Raw genomic sequence first — 21,919 nt, forward strand, 5'->3', positions numbered from 1 at the left:
CAAGTTGCCTTATGTCTCTTAGGAAATAGCTGCTGAAATAAAAATAAATCTCTGCTGTACTAGTGTAGATGATCTAGCTGTAGCAAAAATACATGTTTATTGAGAACAAACCATGTTACATTTTTTTGTTGTCATTTTACATCCATTAGGATCGAATTGTGTCCATGCCTCTGGACAAGGACCATGAAGTAGCAGTTCAAGCCATGAAACTCTTGATGCTTATGTCACAGTAAATAATTTCTTTTTTAATTTACTGTATTGTTTTAATGGCAACAAGATCCAGGTACAATCCTGATGAATCTTCCTGTAATCAATTACTTGTTGGGAAACAGTTGCTTCTGGCAGGATATGAGTTACAGTTAAAGCTGCTCAACACATGACATTTCCTTTCTGTGGGAAATGCCAGTGTTGAGAAAACCCTTATGCTGAGATTCAGTCTGAAAACTGTATTTTTATATCTTTACATTTCCCTCTGAAAGGAAATTACACTTTTTAGAATTTTGGCTTTTCTCAAAAAATGCATTTTACTATTTTGGGGGAAGTTCCCACTAAAGATGGGGTCACCACCCCATCTTCTGTCCCAGGATTGCCAGGCCTTGACCAGGAGCTTGGAGAACTCTGCCATCTTCCCTATCTGTGCACCTGATGCAGGAAGCCTTGAGCTTTGAGACTGTTGCTAGAATTCAGACTTTCAAATTCTTGGCTCCAGGGCAGCGAATATGGTAGTCTTTGAGCCCATGGCAGACTGACTGACAGGAAATGAGCAAGTGTGTGATACTGCGGTTTTGCTGAGGTGGAAAACTAACAGAAGAGCTGTTTTCTTGGGAAATTTACCTGCCAGCCATAGATTTGGTAGGATGATGGCAAGCTGGAGGTGTGGGGAAGAATTAGACTTAGTATTACAGAAGTATATGGATCTTAATTTTACACATCCTTGAGCAGCATGTTTATTTTAGAAATGTCTTTATTTGCAATATATGTGAAGAATAAATTTTCTGTCCCTCTTTTTCAAAGCAAAATGGGAATAAAAACTTCAGTGCATTCCATTGGTAATACAGTTGAGATATTAGGACTGAGTGTCTCCTCTGTCTGAGAGTGTAAGTTGAATTCTGGTGATTCACACGCTTATTTCCATGTACAGCATGACACATGGTCCAATAGCCTTGTGGGATTTGCTTCTCCATTTAAGCCACAAGTATTGGTCATTGCTAGATGAACATGTAGACCTTAGTGACCAACTAAGACGCTGCTGTAGATATTTACCTTAAATTTCAAGTATGTTTGTACACTGAAGTGCTGCTTTATAGTCTCCTATCTCACTTCGCATTCCACTGGTTTGAATGGCATTTTTCCTGGCCTTCTTCAATAGGCACATCAGAACAGCAGATGATGCTGTGAACACTGCACCCTCTTCTAAAGGTAGTGCCATTGTTTGGGCCTCACTAGTAGTAGCTAGGGTTATATTGTTCCTGTGTTCACAATGTTCATTTCTACATCCCTTGGTTCCCCATGGTGCCAAGCTGTTGGAACAAAGCACAGTGCTGTGTCCATGGATAACATGTCCCTGTGCTAGGAGGAGCAGCTCACCATTGTTGAAGTACAAAGATTCCATACACCAGTTATGGCTGCACTTGTTCTGTATCTGAATTAACAAGAGCTATATTGGCACTGCAGCTGTTTATCATCTCTGGCTTTATTATAAGGGATCATGTTCTCATTAATGCAAGCTGCAGCTATAAAAGTTTGATCAACGTTTCTTTTTCCCTGAAGCAGTTTTTTCCAAATTTTGCTTAAATATGATCTCCAGGGTGAATAAATGCCTTCTAAAGTTTTCTGAATGATATTTTTCCATCATAAGATGTAGTTTTCATAAGTAAAATAAAAACATTATGAAATAGTTTTTAATTAGGCTGTGTAGAGGCTAGCAAATACATTCTTTTCTTTCTTTTTGCTCATCTGTTGCATAGCCGTCCTGCTTTCTTCCACTGTCCCCACCAGTTGCTCTGAGTCCTGCTGATTAGGCTTAATTATTGAAGTGGTGAAAGTGTGAGTTGGGGACTCAATAACAAAATTCAAGAACAGCTCTTCTCTTTGATAAGAGTAGTGCTGACCAGTCTGTAACTCTGCATGAAGAAAATGCAGACATTATAGACTGTCATATGTACAGGCTTCTTAATAAGAGCCTTCATCAAGATCCTTTTCTAGCAGGGGAAAATCTGATGCCTGAGTACCTACAACAGTGGCAGAAAGGACTTGCTGCTGGCACTGCAGAAGCAAAGACCTGCAGGGCTATTGTGTCTCAATTAGGTGTGTCTCATAGCTCAAAACCAGTGTCTAGATATTGAACAGTAATGCTGCTTGATACGTGCCATATAGCTTGATATGGGGCTGGGGACAGCAACTCCCCTGCTGTAAAAGGGATAATGGAGTGATAAATGACAGCTTGTATAAATGGCATGGCTACTAGTATGTATTGGTGTAATAAAATTTTGGCTACTTTTGTCATGCTATATTGGCTTTTCTTTGAATAACAAATTTTTGTCATTGCAAATTTGGCAGCTGAATTCAAGTGGCTCAACTTGCATTTTTAGTGACATGTGAGACACCTTTCAGATCAAGTTTCTGTTTTTAAAGCTATTGGCAAGAATCTCTATCTGAATTCCCTGTATTTGATCTGGAATCATTAATTATTAAAAAAAATAACGTAATCTTAACTAGTGAGGTACTGACCTTCCGAACACGTCTCTAATCCTGGAATAAATATTTTGTTGTGTCATGACTTGAGTCATCAAGAAGCAAGACCTGGAATTGCTTTTTTCTTTCAGTTAGTCTATTGGGTGGTTTTTCTTGGGAAAAACTTACTATGTCAGTAACTTTCTTTTACTGACTTCCATAGTTGTTTTTTGGGTGAGTATAGCAGCAAGGCCTCACTGCTGGTTAACCATTTTTGTGATGTTTTACAATGGCAGCAGAGCTATGCTCCATGTATGTTAGTAACAGGTTTGAGCATCTCCTAATCATTCCTGCATTCCGGTCCTGTGGAGTATACACTGGCTACTCTGTGTACTACTGGCCCATAAAACTGCTGTGCTGGCTTTTTTCTTGGTAACTAGAGAGGCAGTGAAAACACTGATCTTTTTAATTCACTTACATGTGTTACATTACTAAAAAAAAAATTCCACTTCTGATTCAAAACTCTCTTGCTATGCACATACTTGATTTTTTCAAATCCATATTTGTATTTTCTTCTTGTCTATTTCTGTGAGTTAAGATTTTTTTCCTTGTTTGTTGCATGTTGTCTCAATTGAATGCCAGTCTTTGGGCTAGTAGATTTCTATTTTTACACAGCATGATGCGATCCTGAAACTGAAATGAGCCTATGAGGTTTAGCATAATAGAAATTATTAATGGTACTGAATTATGCATAATTGTTAGCATTAATGTTGCAAAGGATTTGACAGGGAATAGAACTAAGAAGGAAATAAAGAGGGAGAAAACATGAGTGACCAAGGTATCTTACTGAAAACATAGCTTTGCAGGAGGCAAATTAGTTTAGTGTGCCTACTGCTAGACAATTCTGTTAATTTTTGTGTGCTTTGCTACCTAAAAGAGTGGAGGGATTTTGCAAGAGAGCAGCAAAAGTAATTAGGTAACTGTAGTAGATGCATGGGGAAAGGTTACAAGTGGTGCAGATAGGGGCACAAATCTGCAATTAGCTTGAATATATAAGTAGCACAGGGGAAAATGACTTTGATTTACATTAGATAAATGTAACTAGAAATTAAAGTGAGTTTTAAACACAAAACACATTGGTCTGCCACAGCATAATCACAGTGTATTGCAACATGCTATTGTACAGCATCCTATTGTACAACAATCCTATTGTACAGTGGGTGGGAAAGGACTATTGTTACATGGTAGTGGCAACTATGTTGTCATTTTGCTGATCGCCAAAGTGTCTCTTGAAATACCTGCAATGAGAGCAGGGGAATGAGAGTGAGATTACAGAGCTGATTCTTGTACTTAAAATTTTTATTGCAGACATTAGAATACTTTCAACATGTATTTTTTTGGTTGATAGTGCTCAGTGCACAAATATTGCTTTTACAATGCAGCTGCAGATTTGGATGTTTAACTTGACTTAATTTTAAATGCAAAATTAACAGATTCTTTTTTAATTGAGATGCTATACCTTGGATTGTCACACCATGATGTATGCCAGATCTTACCCTGACAGCCACCAAAAACAAAGATCAGCATAAAACTCTGTAAAATGCATCATGTGTGTTTTTATTTTACTCTTGTGATTTTGATGGTTATCCTTGGTATGAGCAACAGCACAGACCAAGTCAGGCAACTCCAGCAGTCATACCTCTTGCAAGCAACAAAATGAAACAAAAAGCAAGATATGAAATCTTTCAACTGGTGCCATATGCAGAACAAAATGGGTCTGTGATCTCCTTCCAGAATGTCCCAGTTTCTTCTTTGTGACATGTTCACACTGGAGTGCAGAGAAAATGGTATGTCATGAGATTGGTATGTGGAAGGCCATGCCTGTTTATTTTTAGGTACCTAAACACTGGCAGGCACTTCTGGCTTAACCTTTATCTGTTGCTTGGCCTTCTGAGAGCTGTAAATTTGCAGCAGTATTATTGCTGCATTTGAAGTATTCTTTGGGTGGTTAATGTTTGGCTTATATATGTAAAAAAGAAACGCACCTGTTTTCTGTGGTGATGTTAGTGCTGGTGGTAGCAGGTGTAGCCAAGTGCTGCTGCTTGCAGAGGCAGGTAAAACACCTGAGCACTCATTTAAGTGTAAAACCTCATTTACGAGTGTAAACCTCATTGTGGCTCAGAGAGTAGTGGTGGAGCAGTATGTGAAAAGTAATAGTAGTAGTACACACAGGTATTCCCTCCTGTTCAAGAAAGAAAAAGCCAAAAGATCAGGTGCTCAAGTGGTGTCAGGAGTGTCTGTCAGTCTGTGCTGCAAAGAAAATTGATTCTTCTCCTTTCCTTTGCTTCTCTGCTGCTAGGGGATGCTTCGTATGCACCCAGAGCTATTGCACCTGACCTACTCATGTCTTGAGGAGGGAGGAAATAACACTGTACTAATTTAACTGGCAAATTCCCAGCCTCTTAGAAGACAGAGTTAAAAACAGGGAGGTTGGGATTTTGGAAAGCACATAACAGCTGAAGTTAGGAGGGTCATCTGGTCCCAATCTCTACTCAAGAAGAGCCATGTAGAGCACATTGCCCAGGACTGTACCCAGATGGCTTTTGAGTATCTCCAGCAATGGAGACCCCACAACATCCTTGGGCAGCCTGTGGCAGTGCTCTGTCACCCTCACAGTAAAAACATGTTTCCTGATGTTCAGAAAGAGCCTCCTGTGTTTCAGTTTGTGCCTGTTGCTTCTGGTCTTGAGTACCACTGAGCAGAGTCTGTCTCTGTCTTCTTACTCCCTCCACCAGGTTCTTGCACACTTTGCTAAGATCTCCCTGAATCTTCTTTCCTCCAGACTGAGCAGTTCCAGCTCCCTCGACCTTTCCTCAAATGAGAGATTCTCCAGTCCCAGGAGACATCCCCAGATCATCTCCATGGCCCTTCCTTGGTCTCTGCCCAGTATGTCTCTTGTACTGGGGAGCCCAGCCCTGCACCCAGCACTCCAGCTGTGGCTTTACCACTGCAGCATGGAGGGGAAGGGTCACCTCCTCAAACCTGCTGGTAGCAATTGATGCAGATTGGGATACCATTCACCTTCTTTTCAGCAAGGGCACATTGGTGGCTCATGTTCAGCTTGGTGTCCACCATGATTCCCAGGTTCTTTCCTAAGGATAGAAAATACATATGAAAAGGCAGTTTGATTAGTACTGGAAAGGAAGAGTTCCTAATTTCTATCCAGAGAGGCAGATGTTGCTGAGCTTTTTGAGCTATCTGAACAATTGAGTCAAGAAACTCTTTTAAAATAGAGACATTTAGGCATTGCATTTGTTTTTTCTGTAAATGTGCTAAAAAGAGAAAACCTGAAATAAAAAGAAGAAAAAAATTAAATGCTAAAATATGTGTACACTTGCCTGGCATGTTCACACAGGAAATTCCATTTAAGCATAAGAAAAAGGTTTTTCACTGAGGGAGTGATCCAATACTGGAACAGGTTGCCAGAGATGTTGTAGAGTCTTTGGCTTCATAGATTGGACACAACCCTTGTCAATCTGGTGTACTGATCCTCTTGTGAGCAGGGGATTGGACTAGATGATCTGCAGAGGTGTTGTCCATCCTCAGTGCTCTTTGCTTCTGTATTAGTTCAGTCTAGATCACTGTATGTTTGTGTAGAAATTTCTTCTATTTCAAACTGTCCACAGGTTTTGAAAAAAAAAATAGAGAAAATGACAAAGACGTCTTCATGGAAACTAGTGCTTTAAAGGAACTGAATAATAGATTGACGTAAAAAAGAACAGAAGAAACCTTGTCAGACTGCTAGTTTATTTCTGTAAATTGTCCATAGCCTTTTAATATGAACACTTGTTGTATTGGCTGTTTTTTCCTGTTAGCGCTTTTTGTTGTCATTCTTTGTTTTACTGTCACTTTTTAAACTTGTAGAAGTTTAATAAATTTGATCATTCATGGCTTCACAGGACACACCACTGCTTATTCATATGCTTTAATGCACCACTTCTTTCATTTTTTTACTGTTTAACACCAATAAACACATTTTTACTCTACTTTCCCAATTCTGTAGGTGGTTGAATGAGTGACATAAATATTTTCCTTTATGGTGATTTCTTGATATGTATTATCAGAGCACTTTCTATATGTCCTATTACTCCAGATATATGCTCGTGGCAATTGCATGTTTAAAGAGTTCACCAAAACCTGCCCCAAGTGTGTAAGGCAGTTTTTATTTCACATTATCCTGTGAGACTTATCTATCATTTTCGGAGACATACTATTAGCACTTTCATTTAATGACCTTTTTAATGGATGGTCCAGTGGTACTTTCACCTAATGTGAGCTCACTTCTTTTTCAGTCAGCTTGGAGAATATTCTGGGGCTTTGTGACTTGTGAGGTTGCTAAAGGATGCGATGTGTTGGAGACAAATGGGCAAGCATAGGAAGGACTGCTGATTTTTTTTTAGGCAGCACTCCTAGCAAGAAAATAGCATGAGTCCTCAATTGTAGAGAAGGTATTGGCCCACAGCTGTAGATGGTTTTAGGCTATTACTGCTAGAGGATTGAATGCAGTGATAAATAACCCTTTCCTCTCACCTAGGTGTACTAAGTGTAAGCATATGTTTCTCCTTCATTCTCTGAAGTAGCCTAGTCCAATTGACATTGTTGTGGCAGTAAGAAGCAGGTATTTGGAAACTGTAATCCTTGCTTTGGACTTCACTCCTCTGCTATCTCTTCGTTAGGTTATTCAACCTTGATGCTTCATTTCTTTTTTGTAAAAGGTTGATATTAATACCATTTCTACCTCTCAAGGAGTGTTCTAGGTTTACTGGTTGGCATGTGGTATTCTCAAGATGTGTAGCTGAATGGAAAACTAATGACTTTGAATGTGTTTGTGCAGAGAGGTCACAGCCGTAAGCATGCCTTTAAGAATGGGTTTTGATTTCTTTTTACCTGGGATTCTGTACAAGCCTAGTGTAATAGAATATAGGTTTTAAAATACTGGAATAAAAAACTTAAAAATACTTTGTACTACAAAATGAAGGTTTCTTATTGTTTATGACCTTCCATGGTGAAATCTAAGCATAACGTAAAGGCATGATTTTCCTGTTTTATTACTGTTGCTCTTTTTACTGTGATCACTAACAAACTGTAATTATACTTTAAATTAATGTTCATGTCTATGAACTGGGCCTGATTTGTCATGGCTTGCACAGACCTCTGTTTCTTTATGCAGTGAGTAAAAGAGCACTGCCAATTTTGTTTGAGAGCATTTTTAGAAATGGCCTACAAAAATTTACACATAGCTGTGTAAACAAGTTGCACAGTTGCAGAGAATCAAGGCTAGTAAAAGCTGGACATAGCATTCATACTATTCTTTGCAGATAAAGCTGGACTATAACTTCCGTTGTTATTTTTGCCTAGGAACTGCGAGGATGTGTTATCAGCTGAAGACTGTGAAATGTTATACCAGTTTGTTTATACCACACACCGTCCGCTTGCAGTAGCAGCTGGGGAATTCCTTTATAAAAGGTATCTCTGCCTGCCTGCTTCTTGCATATTCTCATTTGTTTTGGAATGAAGGTGGATTTATTGAAGGGGGACATTAGGCATGAACTTTCCTGCTGAATGTGTGTGCCAGCTTTCATTTGGTGAAACATAAGGGAAATGCTGTCTGGGGGTAATTGCATATTTCCCTGCAAAGCCCTGGCCAAATAAGCATGAGAAAAGTTGCAAGACTAACTCAGAGAATATGAAACTAATCCACAAGTGCCATGATATGTTGAGAACATGCCCTCTTTCTTTCTACTTTCTTTTGCTATTATTTTTCTTCTTGCAAGCTAATCTGTCACCTGGCATCTGATGGATTTTCATAGTTTGGTGATTATTCACAAAAATGGCCTCCTCCCTTTGGAAATTGCCTTATACATTATAAAGGCTTTGAATAATGCGAGATGCAGCACATTAAAGAGCCCTCCCAATTTTCTGTCAGATTAACAAAGTACAGGGTTTATCTTCCCCAGGAGTAACTCTTATAAGTGGGCTTCTTGTAATGATGGTTGCGTGAAGTTGAATGGAGTTGGCATGCTAAAAAGTGAAGAGACAAATATTCTGTCTCTACGGCTGAGAGAGATAATTTTGACTTAGAAAAATGAACAAAAATAAAAATATTTAGGCAAGGATTTTGTGGGGGAACATTCAGAAATAATTGTGTTTCCACACACAGAGAATCTCCTCATAGTTGTCCTTTCCTGTCTAGCTGAAGTGTTGGCATTCTGGAATTTTTGGAGCCAAGTCCAACAGAAAGACAGATAAAGAGAAACTTCTGTTTTGATGAGTCTGCTATCACATCTGCTAGACTTAGTCTTTTGTGTTGGTCCTAATATGCTCTCATAAATTAGATATTTTTCCTCTCAGAACTCTGCTGCTTTTTGCTGTCAAACTTTATAACTTTACTTTTTCTACCCAGCTTGCCAATGCATTGTGGGCACATTGACCCTGTAAACCTCATCCTCGTCCTTGTTTGCCCAGTGCTTTCTCTCCAGCACTACCAGTATAGAATGTTTGTTCTGGTGTGATAAGAGATGTTAGTGACACCCTCCTTTTCTGGTCATACTGCTAAGTTTTAGTGTAAATGCTTGTGCTTTCCAGTACTGCTGCCCCTTCTTCTTGGTTTGCACAAAATCTCTTCAGTGTCTGCATATTTTAACTTAGGTTACTTAGCTGGTATAAACTATAACAGCAGGAGCACTTCCTAAATGCACAAGCTTATGCTGACATTTAGTAGTTTGGTCCAGCTCTTGAATCCAAGCTGTTTGGGCCTTATGTTAATCTGTGGGGATGGCCTTCCTGTATTTATTTTGGGATTAGCACTTTTTGTGGGCAGTAGTCACAGTCATTTTGGGTAAAGGGGGAAACAGAAATGGAAGTGTCATACTGTGCTTCATACTTAGGCAGAAGAGGAAGAGCAGATTTTCCACTGTGTTTGTGGAGTTAATTGCCTCTTGTAAATAATTACAAGATACTGTGCTTTCCTTAAGAAGCTGCAGTTCCAAGATGTACTGTGATGTGAATAGTGGCTGTATAGTAATATCTCTACTCTGTTAAGTTTGGTGTAGAGCAAACCCCTTTTCAAGCATGAGCAAATGCCTACCTCACTGTATGATCAGTTCTGTGGAATCTTCATCTGTTATGCAGAAAGCTGGCAGGGTACCTGTGAAACTGTCAGAAATAGTCTCTGCATCCACAGGGATATCATATCTCTCATAATGGAAAACAATCTAATCATTTTTAATTTCATCTGATAAGAAAGTTCAGTGGGATTTGGGTAAATAAGTAGACACTTAGGAGAAACATAGTCCTTGTGATCTCGACAGAATTAGTGTTATATTGGTAAATGAGTGTAAGAAGAATGTGGCAGAACTGGACTGACTTCCTTTTCTGTTGGCAGGCTGCTTAGTCATGAGGGAGATAAAGAAATTCAGCCCAAAGGAGGAGGAAAGTTTGGGGCAAGTACTGACCAATTGAAAAGATTAATACACTTCTTCCTGGAGAGTGAGGTGAGAACAGCCCCTGCAGTAAGCCTTTTAAATCCAGAGTTGCATGTTAAATCAGTTATTTTCTTTCACTTGAAAGCAGTTTCTGTTGCTGAGCTCTGAAATGTTTGGTCTTTGGCTCTCTAGGTTAAGTTTTTAACAAAGACATTTCTGTTCTGTTGTATTAAAATGAATTTACAAGTGTGCTAATGGAGAGAATCAGTGCTGAGACAGTTTCTGGAAACAGCCTGAAAGACTAATGCCACCAAGTGAGGGTTTTTAGGTGTGTCCATATCTTTCTGCAGGCAGATGGGGGTTGCTGTACCATGGCTCCATGCTGACCAAAAGCTGTGTAGTTTTATTGAGAATTTTATCATATTAAGTATGGTAGTTCACTGTTTAGCTTTTGCAGTGGTGCAGACCTTTGTGTGGCCAAAGTGTCTCAGGCACAGCAGTTTTGTATCTTTCTGCAGAGAATTTGATAGAGGACTTGTTTCTAGTCCTGTAACTGGATTTTTAGCTGTTATGATCAGCAATATAAAAGCAATACAGAAGCTAGTATCAAAGAGATTATTTAAATTACAATTACATTTAAATTTGTATTAAAAAAGAGAAAATAAAATATTTTTGCCTGCCTTTTTTGCTTTTGCTCCCCAATTTCCTGCTTTGTATCAGATTGAAGACATGGTGTTTAAATGTTGTTTGGCATTAACCTATGTTGGAATACTGTGTATGAATAAATGTGTGTGAATGACAAAGCTTTGTCTTTGGAGAAAGGGAGAGGAACATATGAAGGAAACTATATTTCTTTTAGTGATGTATTTGCTTCTATAACCTTGTTTTTTAATCCCTAGCTACACAAACATGTTGCATATCTAATAGACAGCTTGTGGGACTGGGCAGGCAAATTCCTGAAGGACTGGGAGTGCATGACCACTCTTCTGTTAAAAAATGCTGAAGAAGATGGAGAAGGTGGGTAAGGAAAGGGCTTAGTTTTGTCTGAATGAATCTCCTCATGCATTCATTATATTTTGAACCTTGCCTTAGCTAGTTTAGGATCATTTCATATTGCAGGACCATTACACACTTGTGGTCCCCAAGTGTCACAAAGCAGATGCAACTCAATGCACTGCTAATGTAATATTTAGATCAACATATTTGTTTTGTTCAGTATTCTATATTTATGTAATGTTAGTTTAGAAACTTTGCATAATTAAGCCATAATTCTTATGTAGTGTTTGCTTTGTTTATTTGTGCAAAACTTAAGAATCTAGAAGTATTAATTGATTGAAATGCAGTTATTGTCAGGCTTTTGTTTCTGCCTCAAAAGCAAATGAGTAATGTGTTAAGTTCACTGACATCTAACACTAGAGGATTTTTTTGTAGAATTATTTTGAAGTGAGCTTAAATAAATCTTTAAAGTCCCTTCCAACCCAAACTATTACATGATTCTATGAATAGTTGTTGTAGCAGAACTGGAGCAGGTTGTGTGATTAAAATCAGTTTGTAGACCCAGTGAGTTGGAGCATTTTGGTATTCAAAGAAGGTTTGTCCTACATGAGGCAGTAGTCAGTAGGAGGAGACCTCATTGAAACTGCCTGTGTTTTTGGGAGCCCAACTGCCCAAAAAAGTTTAGCCATTAAGGGATTAATGGTACTCAGTAAATGTGGAAAATAATTTTGTTCAAATTAAGTCAAACACTCTCTAGCTGTTTATCTAGCAACTCTGCATCTCCCTTTCTGTAGAGTCCTTCCACAGTTGCTCAGGCAGATGAGTAGGCTTTACATCAGTTGTTGCTGCATCTTCATTTTTCTTTTGTGTGATGCTGAGACTGATTTACTTCCAGCACTGAGTGATGCCCAGGAAAGTGCTCTCATTGAAATTATCCTTGCAACCGTCAGAGAAGCAGCTGAAGGTCATCCTCCAGTGGGCAGAGGTGCAGCCAAAAAAGTCAGTGCATCTTAGTCTTATTTATTGTCCTGTCATCACATTATCTTTGGCTTATGTGCTTTGCCAGACAGCTTGTTCTTAGTTGCAGGTGTATCTTAGGAAATAAAATAGCTTATTTTTCTGAAATGTTGCAGTGTCTTTTCACCTCTAGATCTTATTAGAAGTGAATGTTGAAGGAGATGAGCATTAGAGGAGAGCCACTTGAAGCATATTATTGACAAATGATGAGCATTTTATCCATGACATATAGCCGTTCAGCTATTTGCATCTAATTTAAGGATAACAAAAAAAAAGCATCTGGTTTTCTTCATGGGAAAGTATCTCTATCTTAGCTTGATACACTTGAGACAATGCAATGTGAGTTAAGCTTAGGTTACATGTAAAATTCCACTCAAATCTCAGATATTTTATAATTGAAACAAAATGCTTTATCTGCAGATTTTGTCAGTAAAAGAGAAGAAAATACAATTGGAAGATTGTACCAAAATTACTGAACACTTTATTATGGTGCTTCCTCAACTCTTGGCAAAGGTAACTAACAGCTGCTCTGTGAATGCATGTTAAATATTTCATAAAAATTCTTGCAATGTACTCATATCCTGTTTTTTCTCTGCAGTATTCAACAGATGCACAAAAAGTGGCAAATCTTCTGCAGATTCCTCAGTATTATGATTTGGATGTTTACAGTACGGGACATCTAGAGAAGGTGAATAGGAATTGGCATAATCAGTTCTTGTGGAGTGTACTAAGTTTATGTGACAATGTAGAGAGTTTAATGAGATTTGGAACAAGTAGGAAATTGTTGAAATACAATGAAATGGTCTCATACCTTAAGGAAAGTGCTCTTAATCAGGCTTTACTTTTTCTGATTTGGATCTGCAAAGAAAAGCCTTAGTGCTTGTCAGTTCTGATATACTGTGTCTGGTCTTGGTGGGTAATGATTTGTGGTTTTGTGTGGTAGACTCAGCCCTGGTTTTTTTCATTCCTGGGTGGAGGGAGGGTGGGTTATGCCATGTGTCTAAGTTGGTGTCTCCTAGGAGTTTACCACAGAATAGGTTTCATTCTCCGTGAAGGCTGACTCCCAGCTGCTGGGGAATGACAGTAACTGAAAGATAAGAATGGAGATAGGATATCTGCTGATGGGAAAGGGATGGTCAGAAACAGATAGATGAGATCTTTGAAATAGCTTAATGTATTCTTAAGCAGGGGTGTTTACAGGGAGGTAGTGTTAGGTGAACACTCTGAGGTTAATTTCAGCCCAAAACTTTAACTAGGAGTGAGAGAGTCAGCAGAATGGCACAAGTTACCTCCTCCTGCTAAGTGTGAAGACCCCGTCACTGACATGGTCCAAAACATCCTGCATTCTCCATTGTTGAGGGACACAGCTCCCATTTTTGGAGACATACCTGTCCTTTGGGAAGGCATCTTTTATTCATTATGTAGTGCTTAACATGTGTTGCTAAAGGACAATTTAAAACAGTTGCTTCATTTTTTAGGAAGATCCAGAGATGTGATAATGAAAAAGAGCTATAAATACAGACAAAAAAAGTTGTGTCCTCTAATCCTGCCCCTCTTCTCCTTAGACCGGCATTTGTTTCATCGTGTTTATATGACCTATAAGGGTGTATGGACTTAGTGAAATGAATAAAAGCATAAGTGGATTTTTGTACAATTTACCTATAATACTCCTTTTATCACCTGCAGCATTTGGATGCCTTCCTGAGAGAAATAAAATACATTGTGGCCAAACACTCTGACATGTCTGTCCTCGAGGCTTCCTCCAGGACTTATTATATCCTCTGCAGTGAAGAAATTGGCATCTATAGCCAGGTGGATTGTGCTCGAACTCAACTGATAAATGAGTTGGTGGAACAGCTTAACCAGCTACTAGATTGCTTCTGGCAAAAAGTGAGTGTGACTCATTGTGGGGGTAAGCAGTCTGTTTCCCTAGAAAATAAAGGAAGACAAAGAAAGTTAAGGGGGTTGTAGAATTATTCTTTGTCTGCTGTTTCTGCTAGAAGGGGCCAGAACTCTAAAAGATGGGTTTGCATCTCTGAAAAGAATGGTTCTTCATATTTTAATGAAACAGGTATATTTTGGCAAGAATAGTGTAAACAAGGTAGTCCACACCACCAACAGAGCATTGTATGTCTTCTGGCAGGAGTTTATTGGACACTGATATTGTAAAATGTGTCAAGCCAAAAGGTCCTCTGACCTCAGATTGGAATTATTTTGTTGATCTGTGTCAGTGTGGGAGAGTGTGTACTTTTGAGGAACAAAAGTGCTACACCAGATATTCTGGAATTAAGGTCTGGAGTTGCTTTGCAGTTAACTCCAGTAGTGTGCCAGAGATACTCTGTGCAAAATCAGCTAGTAAGTGCTGTTGATCTGTAGGTGATGAGGCTCTTCCCAAAAAACTTACAGTTCTGTAGATCTCCGTATTTCACTGTACACAAGATGCCCTTTATGCTGTCACTTTGGATGTAGGGAAAAAAAATAGCAAACAGCAGTCTGTAATGCAGATTGTATAGCTCTGAGAGTCTTTGAAATAATGACTTTCCCCTTGAAAGAGGACTGCAGAGTCTCCCTCAAAGCTTTTCATTAGGTCTAAAAAGCAGAAACAGCTGGTGGGGATATGAATAGCTTGCTGGCTGAGCTGAACAACAGAAGCCTGCAGCTGATCTGATCAACTGTGCTGTCATGAACAGGTGTCATGCCATGGTATGAGAGTTAACACTGGCAGGTTTTTATTGGACCCTGGGATATTGCAAAATGTGTCAAGCCAAAAAATCCCCTAACCTCTGATTGGATTAATTTTATTGGTCTTAAATAGAGATCTATGTCAATGTGGGAGAATGTGTACTTATGAGAAACAAGATAAGTGCAAGACCAGGGATTCTTCGACTCCTCCGTAGTGTGATCTATATCTAAATAAAGAGATTTTTCTCCTGGAACTCCTCCCTTCTAATTCCTGGTTGTATATTTCGTCCCCCAGAATCACATAGTATGCTTGTGGAAACTACAGCAATTGCATCTATGGGAAAGTATTTAATATATTTTTAGCTATCTTTGAATGTGATCTGGCAGCTGGAAGCAAGGAAGGTCAGCACCATGGGAACACTTAACTTTCCAGAGATCCTTAACAACTGTGTTAGGGACCATGGTAGACTAATTGCTCCTTTTTACTCTGTCTTAGCAATACTGCAGTCTAGGGAGGCTGCCATGGGTTTATTAATGACAGGAATTTGTCCTTACAGAAAATTTCTGTGCAGTTCTATTGTTTTCTGTTTATTGTACAGTAAGACATGAGTGGCATGGTTAAGGTGGAGGTACTGGGGAGGGCTGGAGGAGAGCAAAGCAAGCATTTGGGTTGGTTGGGAAGAGAATACAGTAGTTGCCTTGGCCCACACTGGCTAATCCCTTTTTCTTTCCCAAACTTTCATGATTTAGGAAGGAGGATTTTGTATGGATGCAGGAGAAATTTCCCGGATGCACTCTGCTTTAAGAAGAGTAGCAGCTTTTCATAAGTGAGATATTTATTTACAGAATTTGTTTCCATATACTTATAGTGTGAACCTTACACATGCAAAGTGAGAATTGCTTGTTGGGTTTAACAGGGTTTTTCATGAGAGAATGAAAGTGATCCCTGTGAGAGGTTCTGCAAGGTTTAGTTTCTTCTTAATAGAACTGTGTGCTTGGATATGGAATTGTTTTTGGACTCATTACTGAGCATCAGCCTTAATGTGTCTGAGAAGTTCATGCTACAGAGTTGAGATGTCAGAGTGGACACAAATCCCTTCTGTGGTGCCTCTGTCCTAGCTGGATGGTTCTCCACAGCCTTACCACAATGCTGGTGGTCAGCCTGAAGAGGGTATAGTGAATGCAGTAATTCTTTGCAGCAGATGTAATCTGCTTTTTATTTATAGTTTATCTGATATTCTTTTGTTAAAAGATGATTTCTCAAAACCTGGAATCTCCAGAGAGTGTTTACCAAGTACATTGTCACACAAGATAGTACAGAGGTTAGGGGAATTGGGCCTTCTTCTCAATTGTCTATTACTTGTCCTGCACGCTGGGGCTACTCTGTTTTTGGAAAGACAAGTCTGATGTTGAGTTGAGAATACTCAAGACTATTAAAAATAGTCTTTTCGAGTGGACTGAGGAAATTGTTCTTTAGACCTTTTTGGACACTTAAAGAATATGCATAAAGTATAGCAAAAGATACAGACCTCAAGCTTTTCCTTCCTCTCCTCATAACACTGCAGTTTTGTGGCAGGAATGCAGACTGTAAAGCTGTGGTCTAAAGGTTACAATGTTAGATCATGAAAACTTATTTTTTTCCCCTTTTAATTAATAGTTAGTTGTTTAATGTTATTGCTATACATCATAGGAAGGCAAAAATAGGATACATTTAACCTGTTTGATTAGGTGAGTCTTCATTTCTTGCTTAGTGTATCATTATTATTTCTTTTTTCACCCACAGTGCCCATGATCTCACCAAGTGGAATCTATATGACAAAACTTTAAGATTCTTGGTGTTTGAAATGGAACATGGGAGTTTACCTGTTCTGGTGAGTAGTTAATATTTAACATTGAAAGATACTTTTCTTGATGAAAGCACAAAGAAACAGAAAGTATTAAATAATCTTGTATATCAATGTCATATGAGGCAGGAAGATACTGTGTCTATTTCTCAATCTGGGAAACAGAGGCTGTCTTTGATATAATGTTATTGGAATCTCTAAATTTATGCCTTTATATTAATTAATTTGGGCGATTTTTCAGAACTGTGAAAATCATCTGACATCTGGATTGATCCTTTGTCATGTTCCAATGATTGCACAGTCTCACTTTCAGTACATATGAAATTGTTGGGACTGTGAGGAACCTCTTTTAGAGTGCATGTAACCAGAAATTGGAGTGCTTTGGACCTGTTGCTTACATGTTGACTCTTGTAGTGCTTTATAATTACCAGTTGTCTCAACTGCGGCCTCTTGGTTATCTGGTTGCCTCAACTCAAGCATTGTTTGTGCCAAGGTGGAGTTGTATATTCTAGAATTGCAAGGTGAAATACTTTAGCAGTTATGAGTTAACCAGCCCCTGTCTGCAGGACAGAACTTGGGGTTTTTTTGGGAAGGGGTGAAATTTAGTTGAGTAGAGACAGCCTGCTGCCTGTGGGTAGAGGTGGTCTCCTTTAGATGGAGCATTGGAGCACCAAAGTTTGGCTTCTGCTCTGAACTGGCCTCTGGAGGAGTCTGCCTTTCATCAAAGTCTGATAAGAAATCCCAAGGAGCTAAGCTAAAGTGAGCCTCTGGGAACACTTTTTGGTATGTGGGTTGCTCTCCCTTGAACTCATCAAGGTGTCAGAGAAGTTCTGCAGAAGCAGCACCTTAATAATGAAGTTTCTCAGGGGGCAATGCTTGCTTATATGTAAACCTATTAAGTTTATTTTAAGGATCTAAATAAAATTGGGAAATGTTCATACAAGCAGCATGCAGAATGTCAGGCTTGAATGCTTTGTTTAGTCAAAAGATTTATGCTGCTGAGCCTTTCATGTAAATAAAGGACATGTGTTTTTATTTGCAGATTATCCTGCCAGCTCTCCAGTGCACGTATTTTTCTCTCCTGTGGCAACTAGCTGCAGTTTCGGAAAATTCTCCCAAGGTTGGCCACTGATGTAATTTTGAAACTCAGAGTTGTGCTTCTAGAAGTTGATTTTCCTGTTCTGAGATTTCTTGAAAAAACAAGTTTTATAAGAAAATAGTTTGTATGTTTTCTTGAGGAAACCAAATTGAATTGAGGCATTTTCTCTCTATCTTTTCCTCTTTTTTTTGTTTTTTTTAAGTGTGTGTGCTTTTTCAGTCTGCAGGAACAATGGTTCACTGCTATTTTTACTGCAAAACATGTGCATCGAATTCCTGGGCCTTGATGGAGATAAGGAACTTGTCTCACTGCCAAAGAGTTTGTTGTTTTCTTGTTTTAAGCAACAAAGAATATTCAATGAAAACTCCAGGACATTCTGTAGCTTTGTTTCTTTTTTTATTTTCTTGATTTACCTACATATTTCTGTCGGAACAGTCGAGGAAAGGGGTAATTTTCTCATCGGTTGACTATTTACTTTTGTAGTTTATGAAGTGCCAAGCTCTAGTAGGTATTTCAGAAGACAGTCTATTTTAAGACACCAGAAAGGAAAACTCTTCTATGTTTTGGTTCGTGTGTGAATGTGTACCTGTGGGACTCCTCTGCGTGGTGATTTCTGACTCCATTGAGTGCTGCTGCTTCTGTCATTCTGTCCCCTTCCCTGGTGCTGCTGTGCACACAGGACAGGGCACTGACACAGACATTTGTTTTGTGTGAGACATGCTAGCTGTGAGTTACCCATTTGGCCACTGATTCACTGTCTATTCCCGTCCCATTCCATTCCTGTGTGGATGTCCACATCTCTCACTGCTCTGTTGCGTTCTGCCTTTCACTCCAGACACGGTTAGCTCAACTGGTAATGGGGCAGCACATTTTTTAATTTGGCCTTTCATATGAGAGCAGATTTTGATTGGAAGCAGATGTGACAGCCCACTCTGTAGGGCCAAATCTGGATGTTGGCAGAGAGGGAAGTTCCAAGAGCAAAAAAAAAAAAAATCCTGGACAGCAGCTCTGTTATTTCCCCCTTGCTCCTCCCCTAGCAGTGTTAAGGCAACGTATTGCCCTTCACCTGGTTCTCCTCAGCATGTCCTGGGATGGATCCCCTTTGCTATAAATGTAGAGTTGCACAGCATAAAATGCAGCTCTCCTGTAAGGGCATTCCTCTTACACTGACTGCTCAGAGCTCAGTGCAGTGCAGCTGGGACCTGGTGGAGGATCAGAAAGTCTTTTGTATAGCTGTGAGCAAACCAAATAGTCTCTACTGCTGGATTCATCTTAACAAACAGTGGTGTCTTAAGTTTCTGAGTACCAAAGTTAAACTCCATTCGCTCTGTGGTCATTAGAGGAGGAGGGGAGAAAAGCAGCTCCAGAAGGCAATGCACATTGAACATTAGGTGGGATGGACCAGAGTTTTTTATGATTCTTCCATTGTTATCTCTGTTTTATACGAATAAGATGAAGTGAATAACGAGAATACATGCTGCCCACCCTACAGATGGAGAAACAAGGAGTTTGTGTCTTGCTGAATTCCACTGGCCTCAGCAACTGTGATAGATGCAGTTGTTCATAGCTAGTAAGCTGTTCTGTGAAATGCCAGCTTCTTTCATCATGTCATCAGCTGTGCTATCTTAAATGAATAATAGGAGTGGAAGAAAGAGGCAACTGTTGTTTGTTCTGTAATTCTCTATTGAATCACAGTCCCTAACATATTGGTCCTTTCATTTTTCCTAAATGCATTTTTAGGAGACTCTTCTTCCACTAAGAAGGGAGTTGAGACGTTTCAGTCAGATTTGCACATGCTTCCTCTACCATAAGGAAAAAGATGTAAGAGAAAAGGTTTGTGTTTCTCTGTCACTTAATGAGCATTCATGCTCAGACCTCCTTTAAAACATCTGCCTTTTTTTTTCACACTGGTATTTCCTTCTATCGATTTTTGTTATGTTTTTGTCTCTTAGCAGAGAAATAACACTTAAAAAACCTAGTCTTCAGCTATTTATTTTAAATAAAAACTAAAGTTATGTTAGTTAAAATGCTACAAATTACTGCTTTACTCAAGCATAGTTTTGTGTCTACATGAATCCATCTGCAGAATTAAGGCCTGAATCTGAATGAAAATAATTGTGTTTTCTGGTTAGACTGATCAGTGTACTGGTGGCTATCATTGCTTCATTAATGTCTTGCTATGAATATTGCTTAAAAAAGGAGAAATTGTCCAGTGGTTCATATGTTAAAAGAGGTATATTTCAACATAGTAGAGCTCTTCTTGCCCATGGAACTTTGAAAATCTTTAGGTGGTATTCATGCATGATACTTGTATACACTACATCCTAAGGTACAAGTTTTTCAAGGGTTTAGCTGTGGCATTGCGCCACAGCTGAGGCAAAGAGAAATCTTTAGTTTGCAAGGAAGAAGTGGGATGGAAACTAGATTGTGTTTGATGAAAATGCAAAGTGGAGTTGGCATGAAAAGTAACATGGTCTCTAAATCTTTCTTTGACTTTGCTTGATACAGGCCTTCATGACACTGTGTGACTGGTTGCTGATTTTGAGTCATCAGGATTCAAATAATAATGAAGAAGCAGTTGGACTTCTAGGTTATCTTCCTAACACATCACTTCAGGAAAAACTGCTTTCATTTATCCAGGAACACGTTTTCAGGGGCGAAGAAGACGAAGGAAAAGGTTAGACATCTTTCTCACTGGAGAAACAATATACCATTTTTGCTATCATTTGTCATCTGCAGTGAATGTATCAGGGAAAAAGGGCTGGTCTTTCTTTTGTTGTTGCTGTTTTGTGAGTTGCGCTTTTTTTTTTCCTGGTTGGGCCCCTTTACAAACAAAAAATCCTGTCATTCACTGCTCTGTACCAACTGTGGATTAACCACAGGATATGGATGCTGATTTACTTGTAGGATGAAAAGGGTTGAAGTAAAGCAGGGCTGGGTAGAATGTAAAAGTGTTTGGTAGACTGACTTCCATGGTCCAAATGATGGTGTTAGAGGACGGTCTTGCAGTGTGGCTTGTCAGTGCATGACAAGCACTCCCTTCTAAGCCATCAGAGTAAAGGACTGGTGGATTTTAATTTTGGGGCTGTGGGGCAGATTTCACAGAACTATAGACTCATTTGGATTGGAAGGGACCTTAAAAACAGTCTAGTTCCAAGTGCCCCTGCCATGGACAGGGACACATTCCACTAGACCAGGTTGCTTGAAGCCCCATCCAGCCTGGTCTTGACCAGGGAATGGGGCATCCAGAGATTCTCTGGGAAACCTGTTTCAGTACCTCACCACCACCACAGTCAAGAATTCTTCCTTAGATATCTAAGAAATAAATCTGCCCTCTGTCAGTTTAAATCCGTTCCTCATTGTATCACTACATGCTGTTGTAAAAGTCCCTCTCCACCACTCCTGTTGGCCCCATTTAGGTACTGGAAGGTGCTACAGGGTCTCCCCAGAGCCTTCCCTTCTCCAGGTGGAAGAAGTCCAACTCTCTCAACCTCCCTTTTCATAGGCAATGTGCTCCAGCCCTCTGAGGATCTTCATGACCCTCCTCTGGACTTACTCCCGCAGGTCCACATCCTTCTTATGTTGGGGGCCCCAGAGCTGGGCACAGCTCTCCATCTGGGGTCTCACCAGAGCAGAGTAGAGGGGCAGAATCACCAACCTTGCCCTGCTGTCCATGCTGCTTTGGATGCAGCCCAGGACACAATGGGCTTTTTGGGCTGTGAGCACACATTCCTGGGTCATGTTGAGCTTCTCATCAGCCAACAACCTCAAGTCCTCCACCTCAGGGCTGCTCTCAGTCCAGTGGGAAATAGTATTTGTTGCTCTGTTGCCTTTTGTCAAGCACATTTGAATGCTATATTGAGGTTGTAATTATGAAGGCTGGTTTCTTTTGGGAGTGTTTTGAAAATAGATTGTTCATTGTGGTTCTGAGGCCAAGTTCAAGTGTCATGCTTTGAAACAACAAGCATTGTTCTAGATTTCTCTGTCTAACTCTTGTTCTTCAGCTGTTCTGATGGAGTTCTCTGTTCAGTTTTGGACACCACACTTCTTTGGGTCATCATGGTATATGTGCAAGAGCCACTAATGGGCCAAAATTGCAACAGGGAGATAGTAAGAGAACCAGT

At 39.5% G+C, this 21,919-nt stretch overlaps 1 protein-coding gene across 3 annotated transcripts in view; it reads left to right on the forward strand.

Annotated features, from left to right (window-relative positions):
• The window catches only part of LOC146444496 (cohesin subunit SA-2-like), a 59,058-nt gene that overhangs the window by 23,492 nt on the left and 13,647 nt on the right, over positions 1–21,919 (forward strand). For all 3 annotated transcript variants that reach the window (XR_014850910.1, XM_085055989.1, XM_085055999.1), the window contains exons 13-25: positions 150–229; positions 8,092–8,199; positions 10,118–10,226; positions 11,057–11,174; positions 12,049–12,152; positions 12,591–12,683; positions 12,769–12,858; positions 13,857–14,060; positions 15,603–15,679; positions 16,636–16,723; positions 17,739–17,816; positions 19,536–19,628; positions 20,304–20,472. Coding sequence is in view for 2 of the 3 variants with exons in the window: in XM_085055989.1 (XP_084912115.1) it covers positions 150–229; positions 8,092–8,199; positions 10,118–10,226; positions 11,057–11,174; positions 12,049–12,152; positions 12,591–12,683; positions 12,769–12,858; positions 13,857–14,060; positions 15,603–15,679; positions 16,636–16,723; positions 17,739–17,816; positions 19,536–19,628; positions 20,304–20,472 (1,411 nt within the window). In the remaining variant the exon portion in view is untranslated. The remainder of the gene's footprint in view (positions 1–149; positions 230–8,091; positions 8,200–10,117; positions 10,227–11,056; positions 11,175–12,048; positions 12,153–12,590; positions 12,684–12,768; positions 12,859–13,856; positions 14,061–15,602; positions 15,680–16,635; positions 16,724–17,738; positions 17,817–19,535; positions 19,629–20,303; positions 20,473–21,919) is intronic.

The sequence above is a fragment of the Lichenostomus cassidix genome, chromosome 1 (assembly GCF_008360975.1).
Source record: "Lichenostomus cassidix isolate B80296 chromosome 1, HeHo_3.0, whole genome shotgun sequence".
NCBI classification, from domain to species: Eukaryota; Metazoa; Chordata; class Aves; order Passeriformes; family Meliphagidae; genus Lichenostomus; species Lichenostomus cassidix.